The 14,864-nt window shown below is 32.5% G+C and overlaps 1 protein-coding gene across 2 annotated transcripts in view; it reads left to right on the top strand.

Moving 5' to 3' along the window:
• Positions 1-12,378, top strand: part of LOC124367608 (troponin C, isoallergen Bla g 6.0201-like) — a 39,858-nt gene extending 27,480 nt beyond the window's left edge. For both annotated transcript variants that reach the window (XM_046824568.1, XM_046824569.1), the window contains exons 3-7: positions 193-336; positions 5,599-5,730; positions 8,355-8,486; positions 11,339-11,411; positions 12,156-12,378. In XM_046824568.1, coding sequence (XP_046680524.1) covers positions 193-336; positions 5,599-5,730; positions 8,355-8,486; positions 11,339-11,361 — 431 coding nt within the window. In that variant the 3' untranslated portion in view covers positions 11,362-11,411; positions 12,156-12,378. The remainder of the gene's footprint in view (positions 1-192; positions 337-5,598; positions 5,731-8,354; positions 8,487-11,338; positions 11,412-12,155) is intronic.
• The last annotated feature ends 2,486 nt before the right edge of the window (positions 12,379-14,864 follow it).

Raw genomic sequence — 14,864 nt, 5'->3', positions numbered from 1 at the left:
TTACGATCGAATTAGTGATAAGAGTGGTAGTTTTGCATTTACATTTTCTATTTTATAAATACAAATTGTTAGCAGTATATTTTATTCTTTAAAAGTTTTCTGAGAACTCTGCACAATAAATCTTACCAATTGGCATAAATATAAAAACTATTAAAAATGCATGATGTATGTAATCAAGCTAACTGTTTTCAGTATTGAAGAATGCTTTCACTGCCTTCGATCACGAGAAGAAAGGCTGCATCGGGATTGACATGATTGGCACCATCTTGGAACTTCTAGGACACGCGCAAACCCAGGCCCAGCTAGAGAACATCATTAAAGAAGTCGACGTCGATGGTAAGAATAAATAAGCACCTAGTAACAAATTTTGGCTCAAAGTTTCTCCCAAGACGTAGTAAGAATTTTAGTAAACTTTTCCTTGCGATAAAGTCTTTTGAAAAGTGTTTTCTTCCATTGGCCCCAGTAATTTAAATGGAATTTAGTAAACAATACACAAACGAGTATATATAGTATGCAATAAATTCTTAATGTGTTTAATCAGCCATAACCTGTAGAATTTTGTATTAAATCACAGCAACTTTTTGAAAATCTGATGTTTTACCAATATTATGATTTTAATTAGTCATTACTGACTGTTCATGTTAAATACATAATAAGTATTAAGGGAACATATTAAAGTAACTTAATTTAGAAAATTAAAATATATCCCAGAGAAGAATGTCTTGATTTGTTAAGGTTTTAAAATTAAGAATTTGAATTCGCCGCACAGATTGTTGATTTTGAATATTTGTGAGCCCTGAGTACAGACCACTGATTTCATTTTACGACGAGAAAATTCATCCACTTTTGAACATTTCTTACACTGGACCTACTGTTCATAATGCGATCCGACGGCCAGACCTAATTCTACCATTAACTGGACCTCTTCTATTCTTTACAAGCTCTCTCTCTCTCTCTCTCTCTCTCTCTCTCTCTCTCTCTCTCTCTCTCTCTCTCTCTCCTCTCTCTCTCTCTCTCCTCTCTCTCTCTCTCTCTCTCTCTCTCTCTCTCTCTCTCTCTCTCTCTCTCTCTCTCTCTCTCTCTCTCCTCTCTCTCTCTCTCTCTCTCTCTCTCTCTCTCTCTCTCTCTCTCTCCTCTCTCTCTCTCTCTCTCTCTCTCTCTCTCTCTCTCTCTCTCTCTCTCTCTCTCTCTCTCTCCCCTCTCTCTCTCTCTTTCCCTCCCTCGGATCTGTTGTTTTTTATTTATCTCTCAACATCAAAACCATCCAGCTGTACAATTCAATTTGGATGCTTGTTAATTGTATGTAAGGTTTACACATTCACTCATATTACAATTAATATTAAAGTGCCAATTTACGAGGAAGCATTGCGAATAAACCAATCTTCGTTTATAAGCATGATACTAACGTGAAGCTTATACGACCGTGGCATCTACTGTTTTAATTTATGAGGAAAGAGTTTATTAGTTCATTCCTAAATTTAAATTGACTTGTCATTCCAATTAAACAGAGAATGGTACAATCTTCTAAAACCGCGAGAAGGTACGGTTCTATTGAAGTTTGCCTAAACAACGAGCGGTTACTTCTCAGTAACTACTAATGAGATGACTGATGGTTTAACTAAACTATGCAGTTTCAGCTATAATTAAATTCTCCTGCAACTTATTAAGCCAAACTAAACTCGGCACATTGTGGTGTGCTACTACAATATCTAAATTAAATTCCTAACAAACCGAGCCGCAAGCAGTGTTGTGTGGCGGTAGAGGGGGTTTCCCGAAAGGTAGAGTCGGTTGAATGAATATTATTAAATTATAAAAGTGTATTGATTACATATCCAAGCAAGTTTAGTATCTAATTTTTTCTATTGCAACTATCACAAACCCCATGCAAAGAGACCTTGTTTAACATGTTGAGCTGAAATCAGGGTGAAATTTTTACAAGCCGTAACTCAATAACGAAACATTTCTGGACACATGTTTATATAAACTTTTTTACACGTAGAATGAGCTCCCATGGCGTAAATTCATGAATTACAGTGAATATCGTGCTCAATTTATGGTGATTAATTGTGCGTTAAACCCATTTCAGAAGTGTAACGATAGAAGAGTGCTTGACATAAATGTATGTTAAATGTATGTATGTGATGCTACGTTCAGCATCAGTTGGAATACTGTTAAAAATGCTTATGGCAGTATAAAGACATTTATAATACTTAAAGCAATCATTTCTGACATGTCCTGGCAAGATGAACTTATATTAAATTAGCAGTGGGATGCTAAAAAACAAGTGGGGATATCCTTCCAAAAATTAATCTTTGAATGAGTTTACGTGCTTAAACCAAAATCCTGCTGTTTCTCTTCTACGAAAGATTACTCAATGACAACCTGCATAAATTTATTTTAGTAAAATAAATTCAAACATAGTTTTAAAATTTGTGCCAAACCTGAAATAAAACAAATTTAGTACTTCGATTGTAAAGAAATATATATTGCATACCATAAATAAATAAAGTTTTTATAAGCCCATGTTTATATAAACTTTTTCATTACTTTTGTTCGTAGAATGAGCTCCATTTTTTTAATATCATGGTGAATCACCAATATACTGTATATTGGAATAGAAAAGTGTGTAATGAAATGAACAATTTAAACAATTGTTCCATTACAACATAATGTCACGTGACGGCTTTGCTGAGGTTGCATAAAATTTTAAATCCTTAACTTATTTCATTCTTGATATATCCTGCAGACAGAGAGATAGACACACAATCATACAGAAAACAAATTTTACACCCGCCCTGTACACAAAAGAAAACTTGTGCCTGCCTCCTCAGTAAAATTCAATGACGCTCAGCCAAATTTCATATTTGGACATGTATCATCATAGAACTCATTATTGTTTCTGAAGAAATTAAGTTTCATTTAAAATTTAAAGACTGTGTGGACAGTCTGACAAACAAACAGAGAGAGAAATTAAATTCGTTTTAAGCCAAGAGTGATACGTTCAATCAACAGTAGATTTTTAAAATGTTTTTAAAATTCTAAAACAGCAAATTTTCCTTATTAAATAGCGTATTTTAAATAGAACAATACCTTATATTGAGAAAAATATTGTTGATTTTCGATTTTATAAACCTTATACCAGTGAATTCTGCATTTCACATAACCATATGCATTGATTGTAACAATTGATAACTCTGTTTGCCTGCTACGGCGTATTAATAATATTTTTTAAAGAATTGATGTCGTGATAAATAATTAAAAATATAGAGTCCATAAAGATTTTCTACCTCCCACACAAATGTAATATTTCAAAAAATATAAAGGAATGGGTAAATTGAAATAAACATTTATCGGTATATGTAATGAAAAATTAAGAAATTATTAACATATGTTAAAACATAATAATTAATAATGGTAGGCAAATAAATAGCAATTGGTTAGTTAATTAAATTTTCGTATGAATTACTTCAAAATGCGAAAGTCAAGGCAAGTACGAGTAGAGTTAAGTAGGAAATTAGCTTTGGGTGAATTAATTAACATACTGGAGTGAGCCTTCTGGAATCTAATATACTCTGGAATAATTTAATGCGGAGTGGTAAAGCGAGGCGATTTAAATTAGGAATTAAACGTCAACCCGGCAAAGAAATTTTAATTGTAAATCTGTATCTTGGTCACAAAATTAATTAACCCGTAAGTAACCCGTTTACTAAAAATTTTTTTTTAATGTTAAACTGTTGTCAAATATATTAAATTAAAAAACTAATAATTCTTTGTTTAAAGTTTGTTGATGGAAGTTTTGAAAACATAACAAGATTTCGGACATTTTCCATCGTTATAGGTTACAGAAGGTATAACACCAACGTTTCGAGGATTGGAATCTATCCTATTCGTCAGGTGGGGCTGGTATTAATACATATAAAAATAAACAACAGAGAAAAGCAAAGAAACGGGTTAAAACTGTACGGTATACTGTACTCAGTATCCTACTGTAGCCTGTGCTAGTGTGGTGTATGACTGTGATCGTCGTACTTGTGATTAATTTGTGACTTGCATCCTGTGAAGTGGCAACGCCTGGACTGGACCCCAAGCAGCTTTAGGGTATGTTTTAACCTTTTTCTTTCCCTTCCTAACTTCTCTCTGTTCTTTTTGCATGTATTAATACATCCAACACCTGACGAAGAGGATAGATTCCAATCCTCGAAACGTTGTGGCACCTTTTGTAATCTATAACGATGGCAAATGTCCGAAATCCTGTTATCCGTTCAAACTAATCATAGTGGAAAGAATTTAAAACTGCAATTCACATTGCTGAAACAAAACTTTTACATATAATTGTAACAAAAGCATAAAATATATTTTAACAATATAATACTATTGAGTAATAACAAAAACATTGATTTTATAACCACGCAAATACTTTATATAAAACCTTTGTAAAATAATTTAAATTTAAAAACTGACAGTATGGAAACTATTGTATTTTTCCCCGTATCCAACAATTCCAACAATATGGAAACACATAAAATATGGAATCTCAATCCTCTCACCACTACCCGGCAATCTGGAAGATGTCAAGTGTTGCATTGAATTTACCGAAGTATCGCATATTTTTAGTGGGAGGATTGAATCATTGTAACCTTTCTTTTTACAATGTGTGTCATTTAAAATAAATATTTGTTTCCTCAAATGTTTCAATATTACATAAATTACACAGAATGTTACTATTCCTCACAACAGATTCCAGAGCCTGAAGTAACATGGACGAAACTGGAGATCCATTCTTAGGTGGCATGTGGCTGTTACACGTTTCTTAATAACAAGTGCATCTTAAGAGTAATGCAGCTAATTGTGCAGCTACTGAAAAAAAGAACTTGTTGAATTATTTTGTACCAAAATTTAATCAATTATGACTACATTTTTTTACTAGACAAACAAAAGGTTTAATTACATTAAAAAATTATTTAATCGTTATTTAGGGAGTAAACTATTTTTAAGCGGTACATTCATATATTTAAAATATGCGAGTAATGTACAATTTACAGAGAATATTTACACAAGTAAGCTGTCCATTCCTTATTAAGAGCCCGATCTTTAAATCCTGTTTGTCCGTCAACATGCCCGTCCTTATATGAAATACATTTTTGTAGAAATGGTCCTACAGGCTTATATATGACTTCGTCTTGGCCCAAGGAAGAATACCATAGATTTTAGAATCAAAACACAAAAGGAAGTCCTTATGTATGTAAGAAAGCTCCATCCGTATCATAGCAGTCGGTACAGTGAAAAACTCTATTGTTTAAGAATTTAAAATTAAATGAAGAGTTCGTCCGTTTGAGTGATATCTCTGGCATTCCGTTCTTTCTAATCCTTTGGTACTCCTTTGTATCGGTTTATTTGCAATAAATTTCTGGATTTTTATGTACGACAAGTTATTAGCCATTATTTAAATGTGGTCCATGGTAGTACTTTTTGTACCCAATTGTAAGTCTGGTCAAATTATCTATTTCATTTGTATGAGAATAAACGAAGATATTTCGTCTTGCAGCTCGTTGGAGATCTATCCTTTTCTTTATTAAACTTTTTCTGTGTTGCTTCCAGGATCAGGAGAGTTGGAGTTCGAGGAGTTTTGTATTCTGGCGTCTAAGTTCCTGACTGAGGAGGAGGAGGACACGAACGCAGAACTCCTCAACTCCGAGCTCAAGGAGGCCTTCAGATTCTACGACAGAGAAGGTAAGTCAGGGACTATATCATTGTCTTCCAAATATGGATTGGATCTGAAATCTTGGATTTATGATCAACGATCGGAAGACATCTTTTGAATTCAGCATTTTTTGTGGTTTTTTGAAACCTATATCAAGGATTTAACGACTCCCTTTCTTTAGTATTAGTTCTTGCTTGTTGAATACTTATCATAATTACTTTGTATCATGTTAATGAGTTTTAAGACCCGTTAGGCGCGTATCAAGCTTTCACCATGATCCATAAACTCATATCTCTAACTGAAATGTAGCCAGGACAAGTTCATGCCCTCAAACCTTCAGAGACATAACGCTACAACAAGCGTTTAGTGCGGGTTATTTACACACAAGTGTGAATTACAATTTCTATGTCTCTTAAGATAACAGATTCACTGACGTCAATTGATATGTCCTAAGGGTAGTTGAAAGTAAATGAACACCATCCAAGAGTGAAATAAGACAGACATTTATCTTCTATGGTGTATTGGTTGAACATGTAACAAATGAGCTAACGATACCTTCTGAAAATACATTTTAATCAACAGGCGTGGCTTCTTATTCGTTTTTAGTTTAATCACACATAATACAGCAGCCCTAATAACTATGACTAACCAAGAGAATTCACTAATGATGTGAAATATATATCGCCAATGATAATTCTTAGGTCTAGCCGTCAGATTACGCTGTGATCATTGTTCCAGTGAGAATTCAGGACACATGTAAAAACCTGTCTGCAAATCTGCGTTATTATGATATTTTTATGAAAATAAACAATAATAGCTAAGACAATTTCTGGGAGGGGGTAATTTATTTTATAACTGGTGGGAGTGCCAAGAAACGTGGAGTATGAAGGAAACAGGATTTTTTCGGACATTTGCCATCGTTCAGTTAAACAAGAAATCAGTAACACTACGTTTCGAGATCTGCAATCTGATCTCTTCTTCAGGTAAAGAACTAACCTAATACATAATTACAAACTAGGTTAAAATAAACAAATCTTACCAAAGCGTTGTGGCACGCCTAAGTCAGGAATCACAACAATACGTCTTCATTTCTTTCTTTCTTCTTATTTCCGCCATCTTGTTTTAGCCAGCCGTGACGATTACCATTGGCTAGTCCCTCTGGTCAGTCGTAGGTGGTTAGTAGACGAGTGAAGACGTATTGTGACCTGTATTCCGTAGTTAAGTTTTAATGATTAGTGTTTTGTATAGTTTTTTATGAAGTGCATGTTTATAGAGTTCGTGAAGTTGACAAACAACATGTAGGTTGTGATTCCTGACTTAGGCGTGCCACAACGCTTTGGTAAGATTTGTTTATTTTAACCTAGTTTGTAATTATGTATTAGGTTAGTTCTTTGCCTGAAGAAGAGATCAGATTGCAGATCTCGAAACGTAGTGTTACTGATTTCTTGATTCACTAAACGATGGCAAATGTCCGAAAAAATCATGTTTCCTTCACAATCCTTCCATCGTCAAAGATAACCTTCAAGCAAAGAACGTGGAGGATGTTCTCGAATAAATTGTTTGTTTTTCTGTTCACTCAGAAATCTGAGGTTTTTTCTCATTAGTCTTAAACGGACGAACCTGTTCACTTGGGTATTTGGCTTCCGGAGTGACCAAATATTCATGATGGGTAAGGTAGGAATGCCTTCTGTCAAGATCTGACAAGGGATAGCGATCAATTTATATCAGTAATTTCGCCTAGGAAGAAGAGGGTGCTAGTTCTGTTTCTGTATGTTCCATTCAAAGCGGGCAGGGGACAATATTTTCTCATGCCCAAGCGAGCAACAGCCTATACAGTAAGGGAGCTCCTCTCAATCAAACAATCATACTCCATAGTAGAATTACCCTATCGATACTATTTTTTACTTTAATATCTTGACATTTTTGTTCAGTGAGTAGCCACTCCTGGACATCCCAGATTAAGTAACACATCGGCTTTTGTTTTACCAGTGTAAGTTTATCTGGAAGGTACAAACCAGCCATAAGCGAACCTTTCTTCTCAGGTACGACTTTACTATGGTGACATACTACTTTAACATTCTCACACAATAAAAGTAAAATCCCTTCTACAGCTCATCGCTATTCTCAAAATTGAAGTAATTAGTTAGTATTAATACTTTGCTTGACTATGTTAAAAAATAGTTATAGGTCGAATTTTTTTTTTATTTATAATATTTACTATTTTTAACGACATAAATTTAAAAGTGTTATGTATTAGCTTTGAATATATTAGTTACACAAGAGATAACTCATCCAATGCTATAAATTAAGGCACGGAAATGTGAACGCTTGGACTGCCAGCCGTGGAGTAAGAGGTCAGGTAGCAAATATTTGAACGGAAACAATTAAAGTTAGCCCTAGCGTCCGACTTCGTAACTAACTGAAATAATCCGACGGACCTCAGTACACTACGACCGTATAAATGATTTATTTCCGGTGTAACTAATACTAGGCTGTATAAATATAATAGGCCTTATTAATTCTATAATTATGGCAGGACTTTCATAATGAATATGCATTTATTAAAACGGGATTTACAATGATAAAAACAGAAGGGAAGGAAGGGTACTATTTCAATCCAGTAGTATGTAGCTGAGTTAATTTTTGTTTTCAGGAAACGGATACATCACGACGGAGGATTTCAAAGAGATCCTGAGGGAATTGGATCCTGATATCCCGGAGGCTGAGCTTGTCGGGATGGTCAATGAAATTGATGTGGATGACTCGGGTACTGTGGATTTTGAAGGTAAGTAGATTACACTACTTCGAGGATAGACGAAGTTTTTATCCCCAAGATTAAAAAAGCTCACTCTAAATTTCAGAATATGTCGATGTTGTTGCACTCAAAATGTAAGTTCATGGTAAAAGTATTGCAGGGTTTCTAAATAAATAAATTATATTAGACTGATTTCGGTCCAATTGCGTTTTGTTTATTTAAATATACTTTTCACTGAAAAGGTAATGAAATGAATCAAGTTTAAACGCAGAAAATATGAAGGTGACTCTGGTAGTATGGACTTCCAGTGAGAACATAAATTGGACCTCTTATGTGTAAGATTTGCCATCCAAATATGCATTACTTACATTCAATTTTCTTTATACAAGGAAGGAGTACGCTACCACTTGTTGCGCAGACAGGCTTCGCTGAGATTACATCGAAATTACAATTCTATAACTCATTTCATTCTCAAGATATTCTGCTGGAACATACACAGACATGCAATCATTCAAAAAGAAGATGACAGGAATATTGCATAGTTGGCCATGCACCACCATAGAACATATTCTTGTCCATGCAAAAATAAAATGTTATGCAAAATTTAAAGAGTACGGATGGAATATATCTCAATACATTATTGTCCTCATGCTTCATACTTAATTAACAATATGTGACTACCTAGTCTCAATAATTAATTATACTAATATCATTTCGTCTTCACCATAAGGTAAAATAAAAACATGAAAATACAGTATTGCAAACCATATACATCTAAAATCTTCTGTGTGGTATAATGTTGTGTAGGTATCAAGATAAGAAGGTTATCCAACTAAATTATTGATCATGATCGGTTCGGTTGGATAATCAAATGCTGTATTTGGGTTGAGATAAAATTGCCTGTCACTTGCAGGCACGATCTATAAACACCACCTACTTTTTAACAAGAATCCAATTTCCACAGTTTGATATTGCGTAAAAGCTTTTCCATATCAAATACTGCTTAGTAACTTGAATATTATTGCACTAGTTCAAGTTGCAATAGTTGAAGTTGTTGATTCAAGTATTAAAATTATAAAATAACTCGATAATGTAACTGTTAAACAAATTTCTCACCAGTTACATTGTTATAAATATCTCTGCAACCGTACTTTCAGGTGAAAAAATGTACATTCTCATAACTTTTTAAAATAAACTATAATATTTATATTTTATACATTTAGTTTTGAAGCTATTAAAAATGTCTGCATTACAAAGGCAGGTATGAGCTTGAATTTCCTTTCTTTTACATATATTCGGTTGGAACATAACTATGCTAGAAATTCACGTTACCTGTTTCAAATAATATATCATGGGCCCAGTAAAATATTGAACTCATTTAAAAAAACCCTAAGAATCGTATCAAAGTACATAATGACTATTTAAACTGTTTGAAAGTGCAGAACGTACAAGAGAATCATATATTACAATCTCATAAGATTCAATTGCAAGGTATTATTTAATATACATAATTTTAGAACTTACAAAAATTATTTTTTTTAAACTATTGATATGGTTTCATAACGTCGTTTCAAAGTGATGGGCCTGAAGGTAAAGATTGTGTTCACATACGCAATATCCTTGCAAAACTGAAATCTTGTATTGTTAATATTTACAAATAGGTTTCCTGTAATATGTTACATAGCCACATTTTAATATACAAAATACAAAAATTAACAAAATAAAAAACAAAAATACAAAAATACCAAATACAAAACATACCAAATTCAAAATCAACCTATACCAAGTACAAAATACAAAAATTCAAAATAAGAATATACAAAAAACATACAAAATATACCAAAATAGTATACAAACATATATTTTTGGGGTGTGAAAAATATTGAAACTTTATAAGAAAACTAGAAAATAACTTGTATTTTACGTTGTATTAAACCAAATTAATCCAATTTAGTAATTGAAGAATGCTAAGCTGCTTATTACATAAAGTTGTACTGTACAATATAATTATGTGTTATAAAAGTGTTTTTCACTGAAATTTAAAGCAAACAATATATTTTTTGCTATTAAGATCATTTTTGTTGCATTTTAGAAACTGAAAAGAATTCTGAATATGTATTTGCTCTGGTATATACAATGACATGTTATAAACTATACATTTAATTATATAAGCTTAAATTTTATATCCTTCAAAATTACTCGTCAGAACTAACACGTAATCACTCCGGGCTCAGTATTACAATCCTATGATTGCCGTGAATAAAAATTTAAATCTCGAGACTGGAAAATCGATAATGGGTAACCCTTTTTGAAATCCTGCTGGTCCAGTTGAATACTGTGTTGCGTGCGAACTAGGAATAAAAATTAAAATGAGTTACATTTTTTTATAAGTAATGAATAGTTTATTGTTTAATATAATAAAACGGACAGCTCCTGAGCTTTCCTTTTGTGGAGAGGTCGGTACAAAAAGAAAGGGTGTTATAAGGAGGGGTAAAGGAGCCCACACTTTGTTGCTCGAGTGACCGTTATCGGACTAGGTTATGTCGCCAAGATTCCTATGAGATTGTTGTAGTCCGCGTCTAGCCCAAGCTCTCCTAGACGGACGAACCACGCCATGTTATCCTGCCAATAGGAGACGATCTCCTGACTGGAGTTCAGGAATGAAAGTCCATGTCAGACCAGTTTATTAATTGTTTAGCACTTATCGGATAGTATAGATGCCAAAAGAAATTCTAAGTAATATAATAATATACTAAATAAAGAAACTAAAACTTACTCTAACCAAAGATAATTGCAAATTGTGTATTAAAAAATAAACCTACTCATTACGGATAACCATATTAGTTTTGTTTTAATGAATAAAATGAAATTTTGTTTTTCAGAGTTTCAGCGAGCACTTCGTTAGCAGAAGATTTGGTGGGAAGGAGAAGAACACAAGATGTATATAAGAAAATTGTAAGCACAATACTTGCCTAACTAGTGAACAACGCAGTTAATTTCAATATTACTATCCCAACAAAAATTCTAAAATTTTGTAAAAATATTTTTGCATAACATAAAATTTGTAAGAGAAGACGCACAAAATTAAAATCAATAAAATAGTTGTAAACGTAACAGGTTTTTAGAAAGATATCAATAATACTACACTAAGAGATACAAAATCCTCCATCTCTTTCTCAAGTGGTAGTTTCCTCATAAGAATAAAAACTGGAATGAAATGAGCCTTAAACATGTATAGTTACCATTCAAAATTTTCATAAGGCTCCATTATAAATATATCACAAGCACTTTCAATGAGATTACTACGGCCTTAATATTCATCCACTCTGGCATACAATATTTCAAGTTTTTCTAATATTTTTATATTATTCAACTATTACAGAATGTTGCAAATAAATTTTTGTACTTTATTATACATGTAAATTTGTCTCACTCTCCAATTTCAAGGTCCCAAAGTATTTAACTCTTTAAAATATTACAACATTTAAATTATTATACACGAATCAAGAAATTGAAATATTGTTCAGTAATCATGACTCTAGAGTGTGTATTATGCCATTTTAAAAGAATATGTGCGTCATTATTTTTATGACTCAATGTTGCTTAATAGAAAATTGCGTGCAAAGCCGCGTGAATTTTTCAATCTAGCAACAAAGAGAAATTAAAAATATATTTAACTTAATTTCATTTATTTTTCAGAATCCTTTCCGACTGGACACAAGTGTCGAATCATCTCCGTTGAAGATAACAGAGTGTCTTTTATTTTGTCATGTTGACATGTTATAATATAATGGTGCCTTTGTTTCCTCCTGGCAATATTGTCACTACCATGTAACGATGCCAGTGTTGCCAACCTGAAATGACTTGTTTTAGAAGTGAATCGTACCTACTGTATTTGTTTGAATTAAATGTATTATATTTTGTTTGTTATTTAATTATCCTTAAACACTGCATTTTACATTTATTCTCATAACTATCCAACCAGTGCTATTATGGTAGATACGAAATGGCAATTAATTATTCAGAAATACGGACCTATTTGCTTGCAATATTATAGCTGCCAAAACAGCTTATTAATTAATTGCTGCACAAATTGGTTTTGGTTGTGATCCTAAATCATATCATCAGCTTCATGTATACATTTATGCTTATTGACAAAACAACTAAATGGGATATTATGTCTAGCCTACAAGGATATTTTAAAACTACATAATTATGCTATAAATGTAGAGCTTTTGTACAATGTTTAAGGGTTTATATTTTTAAAATTTGTTTAAGTATGAAACATTGAAACATAAAACAATAGTTTACTAGCACTAGAGAAGTAAATTTCGTTGGCTATTTTTTATATTTAGAAGTTTATGCTAATATATCAAAGTTATTGTTCGATTGTAATAAATAAAGTACTGTTTATCTTAGCAAAAAACCGAAACTACATTTTTTTAAAGTTTTCTGTTAGGTCAATATGAAATAACTGCCAGTTGGACATTGCTGAAAATAATATGAATTGTTTTATCCGTGATAGATCACAACTGCCACAGCCTATTTTCAAAATCCAAAGTAAACATTTTAGCTTAAGAATACACTTACGTGTACACAACCATATAAATATGCAGAAAGTGTAACACTATTGGTGCCTCAAAATACCGAATACACAGGAAATCTTAATTTGTCTTTTAATTGTAACTGGCTACTAATAGCATGAATTTTCCAATATGGTCAAAAATGTATAACGTAACATTATCTATTTAGTAAATTTCTTACCAATGTAGTTTACAACAAAGTATAACTAAACATATTCTTCGGCTGAATTTTGAAATATTCTAAAATGAGCTAGAGAAAAAAGTACAAATGTTGGTTAAAAGGCTGTTAGTTTCTAGTCGTATACTTACCGATTGGCTTCATATAAATCTATAAAACATGCATGAATATAGAGCCAATTCTGTACGTTTCAAAACTAATTGCATAGTGTTCGGAAAAAATTTAATAAAAGAGAAATAAAAATTATTCATATCACAATCAAATTTAAAAGTTTATGTAACATTTAAAGAACTGGAAGATGGCAAAATATTGGCGTGTGATGTTTAGTACTGCTACCGTTTTTGAAACCATTTATGTTTAAACAAATACAAAATTTATCTTGTACCTCCAACAGTTTTTCATTTTTCATATTTAGAATCAAATTACCGTCCGAAAACGAATGGTAGTTCAAGTCCTGGAGTTTTGTCTCGCACATTGGCTACAGTCTGGATTATAACATAGAGATAAATATTCATATGAGATTTTTTCAGATATTGGTATACTAAGATTAGACCCACTATCAGAGAAGGTGAAAGATGAACATCTGTTCCTGCATGAAAAAACAGATGCTACTCTATGGGAAGGTAAATGAAGAACACGCTTTTCATTCATAAGCCTGTCAACGTTCTTCACCTTCTAGTGTCTTACACTGACTTCTCACTAACAGAAGATTTCCGCAACATGTTATACTTGTAGTACATGACTAACTTTTAACTTGTTATACCTATTTGAGTAATATCTAATATTTTTCTGTATATATTTAGTTTACTGTATACAATGATGCCGAGTGTAGTAATATAGTGATAGATAACTTACGAGGCTAGCGTTGGTTAAATTACATTGATGCTCATTGTCATGAACTAAAGAATAAATATAAATAAAACACTGAAACAACATTATACAACTCAATGTATATTGATCAATTCCAATATAACCATGAATTAGACCTACATAACCAATAAAGCAATTTTTCGCATAATCCTAGTTATTAAACTCATTTATGAGTTGTTTACATGTTTTGCCCACCTTGGAATAAATGGTTAGCTACTCTTACTCGCTATGGTAATTATTTTTACTGAAAGTTCTACAGATTAAGGATCCAAAGGTAAAACTGAGTCCCATTTATTTTATTTTATTGCTGGAACATTAAATTTGGTGTACTTTACGTTTTCATTCATCTCGATTATGATGAAAAAGTAAGGGTCTTTTCTATTTCTGTTCAGTTTCGTTTTGATAAATTCCCTCAGCCAAATAGTTTTTGGAACATTTAAATAGTACCTCTTGGTTAGGAGTGTGATAATCCCTACTTAAGGGTGTAAATGGTTATAATATAAATGAAATTTTGGATCTGGAAAAAGGACTTTTATTATTTAAAATCCGACCTTTTGCAAAACGTTATAAATAAACCCCCCGCTTCTCATTCCAATGGGACGTTGGCAACGAGGGTGAGTGCTCACTACCAAAGCCGAGTCAGTTTCCGATTTCAGTTGAATAAAGTTTAGTTCCAAAACGCGAATGCCTCTCACAAATATCGAGTGGGCACTGAATATAAGGCGAGCCTTGGAGGTTCATATTCTGATAACATAACATGTTAAAGGCTTATTTAAT

The sequence above is a fragment of the Homalodisca vitripennis genome, chromosome 8, assembly GCF_021130785.1.
Source record: "Homalodisca vitripennis isolate AUS2020 chromosome 8, UT_GWSS_2.1, whole genome shotgun sequence".
In the NCBI taxonomy this organism is placed as follows: domain Eukaryota; kingdom Metazoa; phylum Arthropoda; class Insecta; order Hemiptera; family Cicadellidae; genus Homalodisca; species Homalodisca vitripennis.
The sequence above is the reverse complement of the archived record's forward strand: the minus strand, read 5'-3'. Positions and strand labels throughout refer to the sequence as shown.